Below are 17867 nucleotides of genomic sequence, written 5' to 3'. Positions count from 1 at the left end.
CTGCTTCGTTGCCCCTCTTGCTGCTCGCTACCCAGTGCGGTATGTCGAGTCTCGACTCTAGAGGGGGTTCCACATGCTCGTGATGCCGCAGACGAGATTACACGGGTATGACCTGGGGATATCACCGGGCGGCGAACCTGCAGAAGATCATGCAAATCCTGGGACGGACATCGCCGGGGGTCCCACCTTTTGCCCCTCAACGGCCCCCACTGCAAGAGAGGACGGGGGTTGGACGGAGCATCCGGGTGAAGAAGCCTGCGGTCGGTTCCTGGCTGGATTTGCCCGTTCGCGGTGGGACCTTAACGCGCACGTCCGGAGACACACGATCGCGGCCGTGCTTGTTCCTTTGGGGTTGTCTGGTTCGTCGCTTCTGAGTTTGGCTTCTTGAGATACCATTGGCTCTCTGCTGCAGGTCAGACGGGCTGTTGATCATCCTTTTTTGAATGGAAATGATCCAGAAGGCCTGACTTGCAGGTGATACAAGAGGGGGAGGAGGGGGGGAAACTCCTCCGTCACCAGACAAGAGATCGCCTATAGACTACTGACAGCCTACAGCCAACAGCCTATACAGTCTATAATCTACATGCGGACAGACGCTTAGGCCTTTTTCGTCCATTCTGCCATTTAGTCTGAGAAGCTGATCTCTAAAAAGGAAAAGAAAAAGAAATAAGAATCCATTTCCAATAATGGTTAAGAAGAGCAATTTAAAGGGTACATTGGAAAAGTGGGAAAAAAGAAAAAGAAAAAAAGGGAAATAAGGAAAAAAAAAAAAAGGAAAAAAAAGACAAAAAAGGATTTTGGGGAGGGGGGAAAAGGAAAGCGTCAGAAAAAGGCCAGAAACGCAGTAGATAGAGGATCCATCTTATCGGGGCGTTTTCAGGGTTTCTCGACCCCCGAAACGGCCTTCTATACATTCTGCATGATCTTCAGGGCCCACGGACGATCAGGGCGATTCCGTACAAGATATCTCGCTGAGGTTCTAAGAGGCCAAAGGGGGGACCGTCTTCGTTCTCCGCAAAAACCGCGGCTCCACTTTTCCCCGAATCCGTTGTCTTTCCTCCTTCGAGGCATCTCATGTCCCCTCTTGATACCTTTTCCCTCTTTTACTCGCCTCCCCCTCTCCCCTCCCCTTCTTGCTGCTGCTCTATATCGCCATGGAGGGCTATGATACTATGGCTATGCCACCTTACCTGGCTAGCCCGCTATCCCTCGGCAATCTTCAAAGTACCGACTATCTCAATGCGATGCCCGGCCTCGATCTCCCAGATCAACGCTCCAACTTCGACTCGGAGACCTTTGTCAGGTAAGTCTATGGCCGGGAGCTCGTACTCTTACACCCCCTTTTTTTCTTTTCAGAAATGGCAGGCTCATGAGGATTTCAGCGACGATCTCGGGTTCGCCCAGCATGGCATACCGCATACACTGAGGCGGCTGCCGTCCGGTTATGAGGACCCTTTCACCGATATGGTCCCTCCATTCGACCCCGTGCCTCCAGAGCAGCCCCAGGATTCCTCAATCGACCACAACAACAAGCTATTGAGTTTCTCACTTCCCGCCTATCATTTCACTCTCCTCGACTACTCCATGCGCCGCACGAACTTGTCCGTTTCCGCACAATTACATGGAATGTTCTTCTTAGCCGAATCGCCTTATACCACCTCTCCATCAGAGAACGCCCCGCCCCAGCAAGGCGCCGAACTGACTTGCTATCGCCGTAATCTCTTCCAGATCACCGGCTCCGTTACACTGCCGCGAGGGATGCGCTATATCATGACTGACCAAGGAGACCGGATCCCCATTCTCGCCCAAGAACTCACCGTTTCTGCTACGGAATCAGTAGAGGGAAACCCCGTCAAGATTATTTCCGTGCCCTGGAAGACCCCCTCTGCCGCGGCTGCTAACTCTGGCGCCACGCTCGAGGATAGCGGCAGCGGCAGTACTACCAAGGTGGAGAAAGAACCTCCACCAATCCCCCTTGATATCATGGCTGGCCAGGATCTGGATACAGATTACGCTACCTTTCCTATTGCGTGGAAACGCCTACAGTTTCGTGTAGCTACCGCGAATAACGGCCGTCGGAAGGAGTTACAACAGCACTTCGTGGTTCGATTGAAGGTGGTGGCGACTCTATCTACCGGGGCTAAGATTGCCATCTCAGAGGTGCAATCAGGCCCGGTGATTGTCCGAGGCCGTAGTCCTCGGAACTTCCAGTCTCGAAAGGACCTTCCGCTAAGCGGCAGCGCCGCCGCGTCCCGCAAGAATCAAGCCAACTCAGCCGCAGCACTGAACCGCACCCCAACCAGCGAGTCTGTACCGCGTCGCGCCAGTGCGACCCCTGCCAAAGTCAAGGCTTCTTCCGGAACTGTTCAGAGTAGTTCTCCCGAGACCACGTCTGTTCCACCCCCTACTCTCATGCAGCAACCCCAGGCCACTCCCGACTGGACTCCAATCCCACAGGCCTCCAATGTGATGTCTCACCAAAACATCTTCTCTCATTCAAGTCCAGAGCAGCTTTCCCATGCAGTAGATCATCAGCGGCGGGTCGGCGCTACGACAGCCCCCAGTGCAACGCCCATCAATCTGTCTTTGCTTGACGAAGAAGACGGCGGTGGTGACGCTTCCCTTCAGCTGGATCAAAAGATTATGACTCCCTATATTAACGAACTCCCTCCTCAACCTTCAGTCAGCATCGACCACTCAGTCCCACCTTCTAAAATGCGAAAGCTCTCTCACAATATCTCTCACGCTCCTTCTCGGAGTGCTACATCCTCCCTCCCGCTGCTAGAGACTGCCAACCTGCCCCAGCAATTCGTGTCCTCATTACCGTTTCCCAACGAGACCACCGACTTTTTATATGAATACTTCCCCTTGGGTCTGGATGATTGGCAAGCACCCGTGGATGCTGTGTATCGACCTCATGTGGTTCATCACACGAACATGCCGGAAATGAAGTTTGTAGCCTCAAGAGGCCGCAACAAGCGGTACTTTGCGGCAGAAGATGTCTTCTAACCCTTTCGAGGGTATTGCTGCCCGAAGTTCTCTTTTTGGCATTTTGGCTAGACATCTTGGTCTATGGTCTATTCCCTTCTGCTTCTGAAGGGGAATGAACCCTGGTCGTATCCGCACGTCTGAAGAGAAGCGAAGTCCCAATCTCATTCTGAATCCTGGGTTCTTCCCCATTCGAGGATCGCGCGTGTTTTTTTATCCCTTCCTTGTCTTGGACGCTGCTCTCTTCTCGTCACATTGGTGGCTTCTTTTGAAACGGCGCTTATACGTATTGGTTATTGAGGCTTATTGAGATTTCGATCGGTGTCTTGGGTCTGGCGGGTGCAAAATGGGCGAATACAGCGCGTTTCGGCGTTTCTTGGGCTTTTTGGGTTTTCTTTTTTTGGTTATTGTTATTGTTTTTGTTTTTCCCTCTTGTCTTCTCTTTCACCTCGACTTCGGACTCCCTCCTCTTCTTCCTGCAGGGTGACATCGCCATTTGGGTAGGTGCTCCACCAGTCGCCTCTCACGAGAGATTGAGCTGGGACAGGGCTGGATCCTTCCTTCTTGTTGTGTTTTCCCTTTTTCCGTTCTTTTTTCCATCTTTGGGTCTGGGTGTCATTTGACTGGTTCTTGGGTCTGTGAATCTGGTTCCTACTGGTTTGATTATATCCCATTGTGTTATGATGTCACGCTGTGTTCGACTGCTCTTCCTGACTGGCCATATATTTACGTGATGCTATGTCCAGGTCTCAATCTATGCGAAATTATATTTTGAAGAGCGCCGTTTTCCTTTGAACTAGCCTGGGTGGTAAACTTGATCTAAATCGAAGTGCTACAATTCGGCGTATAAGGTTATATTACCCAAAATAAACGAAGCATCGCTTTCGTCGATAACGGTATCTGCTCAATAATCACCCAGTCGTTACTTCTCGTCCAGGGAGCCTGACATGCCACCAATAGAAAGCGTGCCTACCCACAAGGGAACTGTACATTGACAGATGGTTAATTTAGTTATTTATTTATTTTTTTTTTTTATGAAAGATGCGCTCGAAATGATTTTTGGTTAGGCTATGTATGTTCCTAAGGCATCGAGATCGGGATGGGGATCATTCTAGGGGATCATTCTAGGGGATCATGCAACTCCGTAGTCTATGGAATATCAGGAGCTCGATGTTGAGAACACGCAGGATCAGAGGTATCCGAGACCATCTCCGCCAATAGCCTCGAGATCCGCACGAATCTGCCATTCTGTCGCACCCACCCGGCCCGCAATCTCCGACTGGCGCTGTTTCCCTAGATTAAGCCACTGTCGAAGCAGAGTGCCGTCGACTATTCCTCGGCCAGCACTTCCGTCACTTTCAACGGCGCGAAATGCGCGAGGGTTGAGGCCACCTGGATGATCAATCGTGTTCGTTAGTTGTGACTGCAGAGCAGATAGTCGGCGATATGATTCTTCAGCAACGCCGGTGACCAGAGCCAGGCTTCCGTTGTGCGAGGCAATTAGAACCTGGTGAGTTGAGACAGTATGGTCAACATCCATCGAATCATCTCCGGTTTCGAGAACTTCAGATGATACGGCTGTACGAGGAAGAAGAGTCACAGCCGATGCATAGTTGCCGGTATAGAACTTGCTCCGGTTGAGAAGACGATCGCCATTGGATGACTTTGGATCTGTGGCAATCATCAGTGCACTGTTCCACCATAGAACTAGAGAGTGATAAATTTTGGGCCTGCTGCATACCTTCCGGGTCGTACTGAAGTACATGCAGGTTGCAGTCGCTGTCAGCAACCAGAATGTAAAGCTTGTTACCGTCCGGTAGAAAATCTGCGGCAACGACTTCGAGGTACTCCGGATCTTTGCCGAAGAGTGTCATCTTGTAGGGCTCCTCCTGCAGCTGGATATTAACACGTATTCAAAGTCCAGTTACGCCGAGCTGGACGTACCGAATAACCTGCAAACCAGAGTCCCTTGACTGCATCACCAAGGATGCACATGCCTGTGCCCTTGAGTTCCTTCACAACATTCACATAACATTGCATGTCCATAAATGCCACGGGAAGAAGGCTTCCGTCCTCTTTGAGGCCTCGGACCATACACTTCTGGCCCTGGGCTACGATCACGAAGCCTTGGCCACCGATTCCTGAGAGCGCTGTCACCGCGCCTTTGACTGTTTCTTTGCCGATCAACTTCAGTTTTCGCCCTGTTTCAGGACGGTCCGGATCTGGAACAACCTCGATCACTTCGAATACGTAAATCCCTCCGCGAGCTGGGATATCCTCGCCTTTCGCGATCGACGTGCCCACGACAATGAGATCCTTCCGCTCGTGAGTATTCTCGGAAACCTCAAGGTTCACATTTTTGACGGCCGTCACATGTTCAGCGGGCTCAAGCGGGTAACTTGGTCAAATTAACATAAGGAATCCATGAAGCATCAAAAGAAGCGCCTTTACCTGTCAATAATAGCCCAATTCTGGGGGCTAATAACTTTGATAGAACTCTGGGGAACTTCTGGTAGGAATTCGGTGGCTACATACTATGTTAGTCACACTCAATCTCGAAGGACTCGACGTGGCAGACGTGATATAATTCGAAGGGGTTCAAAACTGACATTCACCACGCCATTCGGGATGTAACTCGTCATCTTCAGGTAACTTGAACTCAACCACAGTGCTTGTACCGAGCACGTAGGTCTCGGATGCAGTCGAATATGTTAAGAAATCGACTTGCTCATCGAGAGGGACCTTTTGCAACGGCCAGGAGTGATGCAACTGGATCCCTGGAGGGAATTGGCATATTTGGACGTTATTCTGAGAAACGTTAGGCCAACGGTCTTTCTTATTCATCTAGAGAGATACGTACCTCATAATCCACATGTACAAAGCTGTTTTCGCAACTGGCAGCTGGAGCATGGTATTTACTCAGCCAACGCGTGGACTCACCGCGAAGGTGAACAGTGTGAGGGGAACTTTGTGACGTTTTCACAAGAAACTTGGCGGATCGTCCAGGTACGAGAACGGTGCTGAGTCCTGACACGTTAGGTAGAACTCGAAGAGAGCCTTGTCGACTCCCAAGTGTGCCATTCGTTGACGATTCGGAAGAAATATTTGACAAGGTATGGTTCGCCTCGCGGAAGAACAGAAGGCGTAGAGTTCGCTCATTATCAGCTTCCGACAAATTCAAGACAGGTTTGTAAACCACGAGATCGTCATTTCTGGTCCGAACCTGTATTTTCAAATTGTTACTTAGTATCTCATAGGAAATTTGGAGAGAAGGCAATTTCCGTACAATCAAGAACGGTGAGATGAATGATTCATCTCCAAGATCGGCAATGATGACCTCTTGCAGTGATTCTCGTGTATTTGAGCGTCGCGGAGGCTCCACTGATAGAACCGGCTGCAGGCAGTCAACGCCATTGATTGTCCATAGTAACTTGAGGTCGGGGACGCTGAAAATCTGTGAAGATATTAGGAGTGCACGCCTACAATCTTTGAAACAGACCTACCAATAAATTGGATTCATGATCCAGTAATAGCAGGATTGTAAGATCCTCGGCCTGGTTGTGAAATGATCGACTTCGATCATGGTAAAGAGAGCCGAAGCGCCAATTAGAAGATTTATGCCCCGGAAAGGCCACTTCGTCAAGGTCGCCACTCTCATCTGTCTGCAAAAGTAAAAGAGATGAATCATCCCGAATAATTGCAATATAAAGGTCTGCGAAGCTAACGCTTCTCACAGTGCGTTCCTCCTCAGTGTCTTCGTCCCAGACAGGGTATATTTGTGCGAGGCCGAGATCTGGCTCTGTTAGTAAAATTGCTCACTTGGCACATTTCGGACACGAGATTACCTTTGTCATAACTTCTGACCTCCGTTTGCAGGACTTGCACCAAGCGGGTTCCTTTTGCCAGCGTTGCGATGTCAACAGTGGAGTCTTCATTTGGATTGAAATCGGGAGCTTTGCAAGCCTTGATGCCGGATCGTTCAACAGTGAAGACCTCAGACATCTCCTTATTATTCTCAGAAGGCCGGGAGACAATCAAGTACTGGATAGAAGAATCTTTTCCCTCTGGTTCTTTTGGGGAAATCTCTCCTTCTCGCTGATTCAATTTGGCCGACCAGACGCTATCGGCGCCCTCAACCTTGAAAGACATCGTCGACAGCGCATCGATTTCTCGTTTAATGACAACGAGGCCACCAGCTCTGCCAGAGCCCTGCGAGGCAACCAGTTCCAGTTCGCCGTGGGGGTTGTGTTCAGACAAATGACCATGTGGGTTTCTCTGAGACATGGCCCGACCAAGAGTGATATCTCGAAGCGGACCAATGCTTGAAAGCTTATCACTCAGTTGGAAATGATAAAATTCAGGAGTGGAATTCCCAGGATTCGGCCGTGAGCCAATACGGATCTGGTCTGGAGCTGAAGAGTAGAGGTCATCTTCGTAGCCATCATCGTCTATTTGCTCGCTCTCTGAGAGCTCCTCAGAGTCATTGACTCCTTGATTTTGCTCTGCTCGTATTCTTTTTCCAGATACAAAATGAGTCCATCTCATCAACACTGAGTCCCCATCTTCACTACCAATGAAGAGGTGGCCATCATTGAAGCAAGCAGAGCATGAAGCAGCTGATTTCAAATTATCGCTTACTACTTGATCTTTGAGAGAATGAACAGTCATTCCGGACACAGATCGGCCATCAAGCTTGAATTTGATCAATGCCACATCGCCCGACTTGAGCACCAGCAATAGGTCACCACTATCGCCTCCCAGTCGTTCGACAACACATCCCTCTAACCGGAAGGATAGATCTGATTGATCGCTCATGGAAAAAGCGGAAACTTGTCTGGAAAAGTCGTTCACGCCGACTGCTGTCGTTTTGCCAGCTTGATCCACGTGAACGATCTCATTGGATCCTATTAAAAGAGCTCCACCCACAGGAGGAGGTAGCGCCAGCACCTTGAATAGATCACTAGGGAGTCGTGAGACAGAGAGGAGAGTTGTATAGGCTCGTTGCTCCAGGTCTAGAGTGAAGACACTGTAAAACATAATGTCTTTCCTCTCGTGGAGCAGAGAATTTGAGGTTGCGATTTGCGAATAAAGAATGCCGAACGTTGGCTCTCTATATTCGTAGAGGAATTCCAGGCTGACCGGATGCAGCAATGAAGGTTCTAGAGCTGTCAAGGGCAGGACGAACGAGGAGGCGTAGGGGGTGATATGGCTTTGCTCATCTTTGGGTTTCCCAGTTTGAGCTTCCCCTTGAGAGGACTTGTCTGGGCGTTTTTCATCCAGTGCAGAATCGTAGTCATCCATCACCAAGTCGTCTCCGGCTTGATGGAACGGCAAAATGGCAAGATTGCGGACACCGAAGTTGAAGACCGCGCATCGACTACTAGGATCAACACTGAGGGTACTACCGCAGCTTCCCAGATCCGGGACCCAGGGACTTCGGCTAAGATCATCTCGTTCATAGTAATGGATTGAAACGGTGGAGATAGAGTAGCGCTCTGGATCCCATTCAATCAAGCTGAGCTTTGCATTTCGAACTGCCAGCAAGATTGCTTCTCCGCCACTCTTTGAATTCAATATCTTCACTCGACTCAAGTCGGTAACGGTACCGGGAAGTTGATATTCTTTCTCCAGTATCAGTTTAGACTCGCTGCTCTCCGACGGAGGACCGAGCAGGGTGAAGATCTGGAGAACAGATGACCGCACCACGATGAGGTTTCGGGCGGTCGAAGAAAGGAATGGAATGGCCAAGGCGTTGGTCACGCCCGTTGGGGGCAGCAATTCCGTATAGCACTGCATTGCTGGAAGGAAAAAAGGTAGCTGTCCGTACGAAGATCAACAAAGGGATTTCGAGACCTGAAGATATTTGATATGGTGTATAAGGATTTTGATTTCCCGTTTCAGTGGCGCTTCACTGCGGAGCACATCGCAAAGACCTAGCGCCGAAGTTCCCTCAAGTGAATGACTGGAAGTGCCCCAAGGCACCAAATAGGCCGCGCTGCACAACCGAATCCTTTCTCCACAACAGCTCGACCCAAGAGGTCCCGCATCACGTGACTGTATTCCAATCTAGCCCATGACGACAGCCCAAAGGTTCGTGGAGACTGGAATCTTACACGATCAAGAGCCAAACCCAAACTCAATTAAACTGTTTCCTCAGTTCTACGGTCCTAACTCTTCGTCATTCCTCATCTCAAATGTGAGAGTAGCTCCAAACATGGCTCTCCTCCAGGCATCTCTGATCTGGATTGTCTATGCTGTGGTGATCGCAGTCCTCCTTGTGGTAGCCTCGATTTTCATTTATGTCTATCAAACTCCGCGTGATCGAGCTCCCTCGGTCACACTGACATGCATCATTGCCATCACTTGCTTATTAGCCACAATCCTCCTATTGCCCGTGGATGTGGCCTTCGTTTCATCCACAACCTCATCGAAGTTAGGCCAGAGGAAGGACTGGGCCACCCCGGATGTGGTTGAGAAAATCACTTATTCATTAACTATCATTTACTACATCCTTTACTCCTTGGATGCCTTGCTATGTCTTCTTGTGATTCCTTTCACATACTTTTGGTATGAAGAATATGATGAGGTGGCCGCGGACGAAGGAGAGCAAACACTCCCTCAGCGGTTCTGGGGGGCTCTCAAGTACACTTTGTCCTTCATTGCAATCATCGTAGTTCTTTTCCTGGTTGGGTTCTTTGCACCGGTCTCTGAGGATAAAAGCAGCAGAGACTTGGACTACTTCAAGCGCCTGCTAACGGAGAATCGTGAGTCGCGCATAGCTGAATATTTTCTCCACTCAAACAGTGCACTGACTCATATACAGACGGCGAGCGTGCTCTGACATTCGCACTTGGATTATTGATGACAATAGGGACATGTCTTTACGTCCTTTACACCTCTGGAGGCCTTGCGCTGTTCCCTATCAGTTTGATCAAAGGCGCGCCAGCAATATCGAGCCCTGCGTTGCGTGCCACTACGGCGCAGCAGCTGGAAACGAATCGAGAGCGACAGCGCCAACTTGAAGGCCGTTGCGGAGGAAATCCCGAGCTTCTTTCCTCAAAAGACCGTAGAGAACTTGATACACTTACCCGAGAAGAACGGACGTTAATTCGACGACAGCGCCTTGTTGACGACGCCCAAGGTGAAGGCCGTAGCTGGATCATCCGGGCATGGTACAAAGTTGGTGCAGTTCTGCGTCCCTTCAAATTGCTCGGTGGGATCCTAGTCCTTGCAATCGCTCTTATGACATGGGTTTCAATGCTTTTGACGACCATTGACAAAGTTAAAAATTCGATCTGCAAACGCCATTGCGGATACATTTTGGGTCACATAAATGTGTTCAACCCGATGAACTGGGTTCTTGTCCAATCGGCTAAGGTATTTCCTGTTGATTATGCGATCTTCACAGCACTTGTCTTGCTCTTCTTTCTCAGCTCTGTTTTTGGCATCGCGACTCTGGGTATCCGATTTTTGTGGGTCCGCATCTTCCAGATCAGAAAAGGCCATACATCACCCCAGGCACTCCTATTGGCGACTGCCATGTTAATGCTTGTTATTTTGGCATTGAACTATTCCATTTCGATGATAGTTGCCCCGCAATACGCCACTTTTGGCCCGCAGACATTCTGTGATCGTCAACCCAATTCGCCAGGAGGACGGTCAGACTGCTCCAAGCATCAAGACCTGATCAAGCCATGCTCGGAACTAGCAGACAGCCCTGCAGCGCAACAAGTTTGCACGCCCAGCGTGGCTAGTACATTCCTGAACCGGGTCACACTGAACTTTCCTTTCTTTGGTGTTGTCTTCTTTTGGGCCCAATTCATCTTCCTCGGTAAGAGTCCCCTCACAAAGTTGCCATCTTATTTATCAAGAAGTATAACCCATGGATCCTTCAAACTAACTGACTGGTCATATTTCAGGACTCTACATTATAGTCTTTCTCACTTCACTTTTCCGGTCGCCAAAGCTGGACGAGGGGCAACTCGACGAGGATTTCGAGGAAGCAGAGGAAGAAGGCCTTCTAGCCAACACCGGCAGACGATTCAATGCAAATTGGCAGGATATTACAGGCCAGGCGAACCACAACGATAATCCCAACACATGATAGTTACTAGGGGTTTGAGGGATTGTTCAAAATTCTAGGTTCCTCATGATTCTCTTGATACGGTATTGGGCGGGTTGTAATGAACTAACACTTATGTCATTGCTAATAATTGGTATGAACGTTCACGTATTCGATCCACATAAGATGAAGGGACAATTGGGAATAGAGCCAAGTTGCAAATCACGGGTCATGATCTCTTGTAACTTTAATGATACTCGTTAGTTGACATATCTAAGCATGCCATAATCGCATGTCAGAGGTCGAAGTATATCAAGCTTTCATTTGCGCGTTGAGCAAGGCAAGGGCGTTCTGAAATGCCTTCACAACGTCCTCGTCTTATAAGTGATATTAAAGTTAGCATGAGCATGTAGCGGGTTCCGGATTTGGTGGTCTTACAATGCTTCTTCTTGCTCTCCACACTCATTTCCGAATTCTGCACATGCTGCATCTGTGTCTTGAAGCTTCAAGGTCTCAGTGACAAAGTACTCTTAAAATTACGCAGCTGACTTGGAAAGACTGCATTGGCTTTTACTTACCGTTTCAGCGCCCTATTCTCATCTTGCAAGACAGTTATTTGTGACCAAGCCGTGAAAGCCTTTTTAAAAGTTAGATCGGAAGTGTTTTCAGGAGGGTTAGGGGCAGGCAGTTTATGGTGGGAAAATCCAGTTTTACCTCCAATAGCTTTGCAGTTTGAGAACGTAGATCCTCTTCCACACGAGTATGCTCGTCCATAGCATCGGAGTACTTGTCTTGCAACTTTTCCCAATCGCATAGCTCTAGGCCTTGGGTGAGACGAGCCACTAGGGGAAATTCCGTGTCAGTGACAGGCTCGATTGGCTCAGGGCTGTGGGTTTGGTGAGTCCCGGCAGAGCCATTAGTTCCCTGGGTATGCTCGGAGTTGCTGCTACTAAGATTCTCCATTTGGTTGAGCTCTTAAAAGCAATTTCCCATGTTGACATTTCAGCACTCGGCGAGAGCTGGTTATACTTTGACTAGTCGTTCCGCCGCGGGCGAACCACACACCGCCTGTTGGGTCAGGTGATGGTATCACCTGCAACACCAGGCTGATACCTGAGGCCTTCTGGTAAATACAAAAAAGTAACCCGTGGTCCTTCTCGTCGGCAGCTCTAGCAGCCTCCACGACACGTCATGGAAATGCGACTCGCGAAATTTCTCACAAAGCACCACCCTCTGCTGCGATGAGCTGTCACATATGTAACATCGCGCATTCTCGCCCCTCGCTTCTCTGTCCGACATGCGCACGGAATCGCCTCTATCAGCTCCGCTTGGACTATGGCCAGGTCCTTCTAGACAAGGAAGCTCGTGGGCGAGAAATCGAGGCCGCGGTCTCACTCACGTCTGATAACGCGAGGGCCTCGGACGCGACCAAACTAGGATCAGAGGAAGTTGGCTCTGAAAGCTCCCAACGGTGGGCTTTTCAGATCATCACCAACCAGCGAACGGCCTCCTCACACAGGCGAGAGGATATTAGGCAAAACATCAAGGCTTTGAAAGAAGCCATCGATGCCAAGAAAAATGATATCACTCAGCGAAAAGAAATACTGGCTCGAAGACGCTCTGATGCGACGTCGGCACAGTATCAACTCCAGGAGCGTGATTCTACCCTCTTGACAAGCATTCAGAATACAACCAAACGAACGGAGCATCTCTGGCACTCACTTCATAGTAGGACAGCAGAATCAAGGATCTTCTTATGCCGCGAGGCTGCTCACCTTCATGGATTACGGCAAAGAGTCACGAAGAATGATTCGCGCCCTGCCTACCTCCTGGGGGGAATACCTATTGTGGACCTTCGAGATATGAATGGTACGTCAAGAAAGATCTAGGTTTTCTAAGATGCGTTCAAATTTACATCAAAGCAGGTGCCCCTCCAGAGCAGATATCTACATCGTTGTCTAATGTCGCTCGTCTGGTTGTTCTTGTTTCGCACTATCTTTCCTTGCGGCTCCCTGCCGAGATCACTCTCCCTCACCGAAATCATCCAACAGCGACCATCTATACACCCGCTTCATCATACAGCTTTCGCGAAAATAAATCTAGTTCATCCAGCTATGGTTCATCAAGCCCAACAGCTTCAAGGGCAACAGACTCCCGTTCTCAACCACGTCCAAGGCCCTTGTTCATTGATAAACCATTACCTCGTCTAGCGAAAGAAGACACCGGTGCCTATGGTCTGTTCCTTGAAGGAGCGACTTTGCTTGCCTGGGACGTCGCTTGGCTGTGTCGTACGCAGGGGATCAACCTCACTTCTGATTCGTGGGAAGAAGCCTGTAACATTGGAAAAGGCTTATGGCAATTGCTCATCGCTCCGCCAGCTCAAACGTCTACATTGATGCGAGCCTTTGCGGGTCGAGACACACAAAATAAATTAAAGCACGCGAGAGATTCTCCCCAAACTACAATCCAACGAACAAGGTCGTTTCCGATGCTGGGTCATTATTCGCACGGCACTGTCCATTCCTTTCTAAGTGCGTCTGAAGGATCAGAATTTACACGTACATGGAAACTCCCAACTCCAACCAAGATCGCAGACAAGCTCAAGGCCAACCTTCTTGGCGAGATGGCCAGTGCAGAATGGGAACTACTGGAAGGACCGGAGTTGGACGATGAAGGTGTGGATGTGGACGTTCATAGCGTGACAAGTCTGCAGGCGACTCTGGCCCCCATCAAACCACAGTCTGGACCATCCCACGACTCGAACGTAGTTGGCACTGGTTTCCCTAGAAGAAACCGATGCGCGTCGGGCGAAAGGAACAAGTGGTTGGACCAAATTAAACAGTCGATAAATGCCATGCCTCCAAGCTGATAGCCATTTCCTACCGTTTCCTATTTAAGTCCTCATTACTTGTATGTCGAAGGGTTCCGAAATGCTGTGGTGGAACATGGAAGATCGGATACTCCGGTCCCGAGATAATGATAAGATCACCCTCTCCGAATGGGGAAGCCTGGACCCCCGACATCCAGTCCTGGAGGAACGATTAGGAATTGTCCTGCTCCTTGGCTTGGGAATTTTCTGGGCATATAGCTAGACCTGTCTGCTCAATCTTTATCGCATGCTCCACCATTCGACAGAACTGAAACAAGTCTATCTCGGGGATGTGCGCAGAGCCTTGCCGCACCCGACGTCCCTAAAAGATGCAGGATGTTCCGACATGGACGATCACAGGCGCCCCGCGCGTAGGTGAGTAGCTCTTACCAATGGACTGCAGAATTTATCGCATCACTTAAGTCTCATGCCTAACTATCTCATTGGGGAAGACCTCAAGCGTGCACTATCCATCATCGCAGACATCCCCGAATCAGTCCTGAGAGCTGAGATTCAACGACGAGATGTTACACGAGCCACCGATTCTACAGATACGCCAAAGTGCGGCTCTCAGGAGCGAGGCGCCTACAATACTCCTTTGCATGTTATGGCGCTCTTCCTTATCCTAGCCTTAAGCACACTAGGTATGTAGTCCTTATTCCTACCGTACTGTGTCTTTCTCTTTGTTTGCTTCTAATTGAACCATCTTCGCTAACGACTACCTATTCCACCAGCATGCTCCTTCCCGGTCCTTGCACGTCGCTTTCCAGGCCTCCCGATTCCGCGTCGATTTCTCTTCATCTCTAGGCACTTTGGAACTGGAGTTTTAATAGCAACAGCATTCGTACATCTTCTCCCCACAGCTTTCGTGTCTTTGACGGATCCATGTCTTCCTCGATTTTGGAGCCAGACATACCGCGCCATGGCTGGCTTCGTGGCCATGATCTCTGTATTTGCTGTTGTGCTAGTCGAGATGTTTTTCGCCATGAAAGGTGCGGGCCATGTGCATTCCAATGAATATGACACTCTCATGGGGGACATTGGGCGCGATCCCGATTCAGTGAGCGAAATAGGACATGGAGCCATGGATTACTCCCAAGTGGAGTCCCATGGATCTTTACGGAATTTCCCACTGGAAGAGTTGCCCCAAATTGATTCAGAAGAATTTGGCAGAGTGGCGCCTGGTAATCGTCGTGGATCTGAAGATACTCATGGGTCTAGCCTGACCAAAGAGGATGAAGACGAAGCGGATGGAATTGACGGGCTTGACCCATTCGCGGACGACATCCCAATCAATCGACGGAGTCATCACTTACAACCACGAGGACCTCACACGAGGGAAAGCCATTCCCGACAGCCATCGACCCATATACCACTACAAAATCCGCAACGTCAGCTTCTTCAGTGTCTACTTCTAGAAGCTGGCATTCTCTTCCACAGTATCTTTATTGGGATGGCGCTCAGTGTCGCCACTGGAACCTCCTTCGTCGTCCTTCTCATTGCAATCAGCTTCCATCAGACTTTTGAAGGCTTCGCGCTAGGCTCTCGAATTGCATCGCTTATTCCCGATCTTTTCTCACCATCATCCCCTAAGCCTTGGCTGATGTGTCTTGCTTACGGAACCACAACGCCTCTTGGTCAAGCGATTGGCTTAGTTCTACATAATTTGTACGACCCTGCAAGCACCACCGGTCTCCTTATGGTTGGGATCACCAACGCCATTAGCAGCGGCCTTCTACTTTTCGCAGGCCTTGTGGAGCTCTTAGCGGAGGACTTTTTGAGCGAACCGAGCTATGAAACTCTTAAAGGGAGAAGACGTGCAGAAGCGTGTATATCAGTTGCTTGTGGCGCTCTTCTGATGGCTTTTGTCGGGGCCTTTGCTTGAAGTTCGAGACGCAGGGGATAAGCTGTTCAAAAGGCAAGCCTTCACCCTTCACGAATGTGTACACGACCAAAACACAGATGATCAGGTCCTTCGTGCATCAACCTTTTGCCCATGTTGACATTTGCATATAGAGCAATATATCTAGAGATTTAAGCCAGCGTCCCTTTAATTAGATACTTGTAACTTGACAAAGTCTAGGCAACCGGAACAGTATGATATTCGCATGGGAATTTTCCTCCTTGGATCTGTATTAAGACACTCTGTACACGCTGCAGATGCTATCTTCGATGTAATTTTTGCTATGAATATAGACTCGGTGGTATATCATATCCGTACGTCATTAAGAGATCCCCTAGAGCAGGGACTCGATCACAAGTGCACTAGCACCACCCCCGCCGTTGCAAATTCCGATACAGCCAAGCTTTCCTTGCTTCGCCTTAAGAACTCCAATGAGGGTAGCCAGGACACGGGCACCGCTAGCACCCAGAGGGTGGCCAATGGCGACGGCACCACCGTGAATGTTGACCTTGTCCTCAGACAAGCCAAGCAGCTTCATATTAGCTAAAGCCACCACACTGAATGCCTCATTAATCTCAAAGGCATCGATAGAGTCCTGAGCCACGCCAGCGTGCTTCAGGGCCTTGGGAATAGCTAAGGCAGGAGCGGTAGTGAACTTGCTTGGCTTCTGCTCAGCATCACCCCAGCCACGAATCTTGGCAATAGGTTTCAGACCAAGTTCCTTGACCTTAGCCTCGGAAACCAGGACAACTGCTGCAGCGCCATCATTTAGTGGAGATGAGTTAGGGGCGGTAACAGTACCAGTACCAGGAATGAAAGCAGGCTTTATGCTACGCAACTTGTCAGGGTTCAACTGCATGGATAGCGATGGTTAGCACTTTCTGGGAATAATCTGAGATATGCGAAAGCTCGAAAACTTACGTTCTTAGGCTCGTCATCCTGGGACACGGTCACACCAGGCTTGCCGCGGAATCCAGGGATCTCGATAGGGGCAATTTCATAATCAAAAGCACCAGCCTTCTGCGCAGCCTGGGCCTTTTCATACGTGCGAATGGCGTAGTCATCCTGCTGTTGGCGGTTGAAGTCATGGTCCTGAGCGCATTCCTCTGCGGAAAGACCCATAAGGTCCTGCTTTCCATATGCATCCTGGAGACCATCCTTCATGATTCCATCGACCAAGCTTTGGTTGCCGTACTTGGCACCAGTACGGAGATTGGGGAGGTAGTGAGGAGTGTTTGACATGGACTCGGTGCCACCGGCGACAACAATGTCAGCGTTACCAGTCATGATGGTTTGAGCACCTAGAATCACAGCCTTCAAACCGGAGGCACAGACTTTGTTGACAGTAGTGCTCACGGTAGACTCGGGAAGGCCAGCACCAACGGCGCATTGCCGAGCAGGGTTTTGTCCGACACTGGAATACTGTCAGCCACAATGCTCACATAGATGTGAGCTTCGAAACTCACCCCGCAGAGAGGACGTTTCCAAAGAACACTTCTTGCACATCAGTGGCACTGATGCCCTCGGCCCGTTCAACGGCGGCTGGATGGTTCACGGTCAGTCGGGCGGTTTATTGCTGGACTAAAGAAAATACATACCTTTGATGGCATGAGCACCAAGCTGAGGAGCAGACAGGCTCGAAAGGGATCTGGAGAACAGCATGTTAGAAGCCAGCCATAATCAAATCCATTGAAATACATAGTTTGGGGGCGAGAGACACACCCTAAGAATGAGCCGACAGGAGTACGGGCTGTGGAAACAATGTAAACGGGAGGAAGGGAAGACATTTTGGAGCGCAGAGGTCAATTTTGGAATGGGATTGATGGATTGAAAAGAGAACCTGAGGAAAGGAGAAATGGAAGGAAAAACTAGGGAAGAAAAGAAGGGAGGGGCTGTTTAAGGAGGGACTTTCTGGTGGGGGTGGTGAGTGAGGAAGTCTACGGTGTAGGAGCGAGTATACTTTGTACGTACGATACTGCACGGGCCAGACTAAGGTTGAATAGGCAGTTTACGTAGAGATTGCAGAGATCCTTGATGGGGAGCTA

General features: G+C 49.7%; 7 protein-coding genes across 7 annotated transcripts; 4 read left to right on the top strand and 3 right to left on the bottom strand.

Annotated features, from left to right (window-relative positions):
• Positions 1 to 1154: 1154 nt before the first annotated feature.
• N7468_001955 (NDT80/PhoG-like DNA-binding family protein) lies at positions 1155 to 3009 on the top strand (the record flags this gene model as incomplete). The annotated part of the gene is made up of 2 exons (XM_058471252.1): positions 1155 to 1303; positions 1383 to 3009. 2 exons carry the CDS (start codon positions 1155 to 1157, stop codon positions 3007 to 3009), a joined length of 1776 nt encoding a protein of 591 aa, XP_058334393.1.
• A 1168-nt stretch (positions 3010 to 4177) lies between these two features.
• N7468_001954 (cleavage/polyadenylation factor CFT1) lies at positions 4178 to 8784 on the bottom strand (the record flags this gene model as incomplete). The annotated part of the gene is made up of 9 exons (XM_058471251.1): positions 4178 to 4659; positions 4730 to 4877; positions 4933 to 5386; positions 5440 to 5515; positions 5598 to 5796; positions 5849 to 6211; positions 6275 to 6442; positions 6492 to 6781; positions 6834 to 8784. 9 exons carry the CDS (start codon positions 8782 to 8784, stop codon positions 4178 to 4180), a joined length of 4131 nt encoding a protein of 1376 aa, XP_058334392.1.
• A 418-nt stretch (positions 8785 to 9202) lies between these two features.
• N7468_001953 (uncharacterized protein) lies at positions 9203 to 11092 on the top strand (the record flags this gene model as incomplete). Its single annotated transcript, XM_058471250.1, has 3 exons — positions 9203 to 9752; positions 9812 to 10819; positions 10908 to 11092. 3 exons carry the CDS (start codon positions 9203 to 9205, stop codon positions 11090 to 11092), a joined length of 1743 nt encoding a protein of 580 aa, XP_058334391.1.
• A 270-nt stretch (positions 11093 to 11362) lies between these two features.
• Positions 11363 to 12013, bottom strand: N7468_001952 (uncharacterized protein; the record flags this gene model as incomplete). Its single annotated transcript, XM_058471249.1, has 4 exons — positions 11363 to 11427; positions 11489 to 11553; positions 11629 to 11687; positions 11765 to 12013. 4 exons carry the CDS (start codon positions 12011 to 12013, stop codon positions 11363 to 11365), a joined length of 438 nt encoding a protein of 145 aa, XP_058334390.1.
• Positions 12014 to 12291: 278 nt separating this feature from the next.
• Positions 12292 to 13919, top strand: N7468_001951 (Atg14 domain-containing protein; the record flags this gene model as incomplete). The annotated part of the gene is made up of 2 exons (XM_058471248.1): positions 12292 to 12919; positions 12976 to 13919. 2 exons carry the CDS (start codon positions 12292 to 12294, stop codon positions 13917 to 13919), a joined length of 1572 nt encoding a protein of 523 aa, XP_058334389.1.
• Positions 13920 to 14248: 329 nt separating this feature from the next.
• On the top strand, positions 14249 to 15804 carry N7468_001950 (putative ZIP family zinc transporter; the record flags this gene model as incomplete). Its single annotated transcript, XM_058471247.1, has 3 exons — positions 14249 to 14294; positions 14372 to 14563; positions 14654 to 15804. The coding sequence occupies 3 exons, from the start codon at positions 14249 to 14251 to the stop codon at positions 15802 to 15804; spliced, it is 1389 nt and encodes a 462-aa protein (XP_058334388.1).
• A 352-nt stretch (positions 15805 to 16156) lies between these two features.
• On the bottom strand, positions 16157 to 17609 carry erg10B (acetyl-CoA C-acetyltransferase; the record flags this gene model as incomplete). The annotated part of the gene is made up of 5 exons (XM_058471246.1): positions 16157 to 16675; positions 16744 to 17236; positions 17289 to 17364; positions 17421 to 17470; positions 17545 to 17609. The coding sequence occupies 5 exons, from the start codon at positions 17607 to 17609 to the stop codon at positions 16157 to 16159; spliced, it is 1203 nt and encodes a 400-aa protein (XP_058334387.1).
• Between the last annotated feature and the right edge of the window lie 258 nt (positions 17610 to 17867).

This window comes from Penicillium chermesinum (genome assembly GCF_028974085.1).
Source record: "Penicillium chermesinum strain IBT 19713 chromosome Unknown utg000002l:1.0-5270490.0:1.0-5274688.0, whole genome shotgun sequence".
In the NCBI taxonomy this organism is placed as follows: domain Eukaryota; kingdom Fungi; phylum Ascomycota; class Eurotiomycetes; order Eurotiales; family Aspergillaceae; genus Penicillium; species Penicillium chermesinum.
The sequence above is the reverse complement of the archived record's forward strand: the minus strand, read 5'-3'. Positions and strand labels throughout refer to the sequence as shown.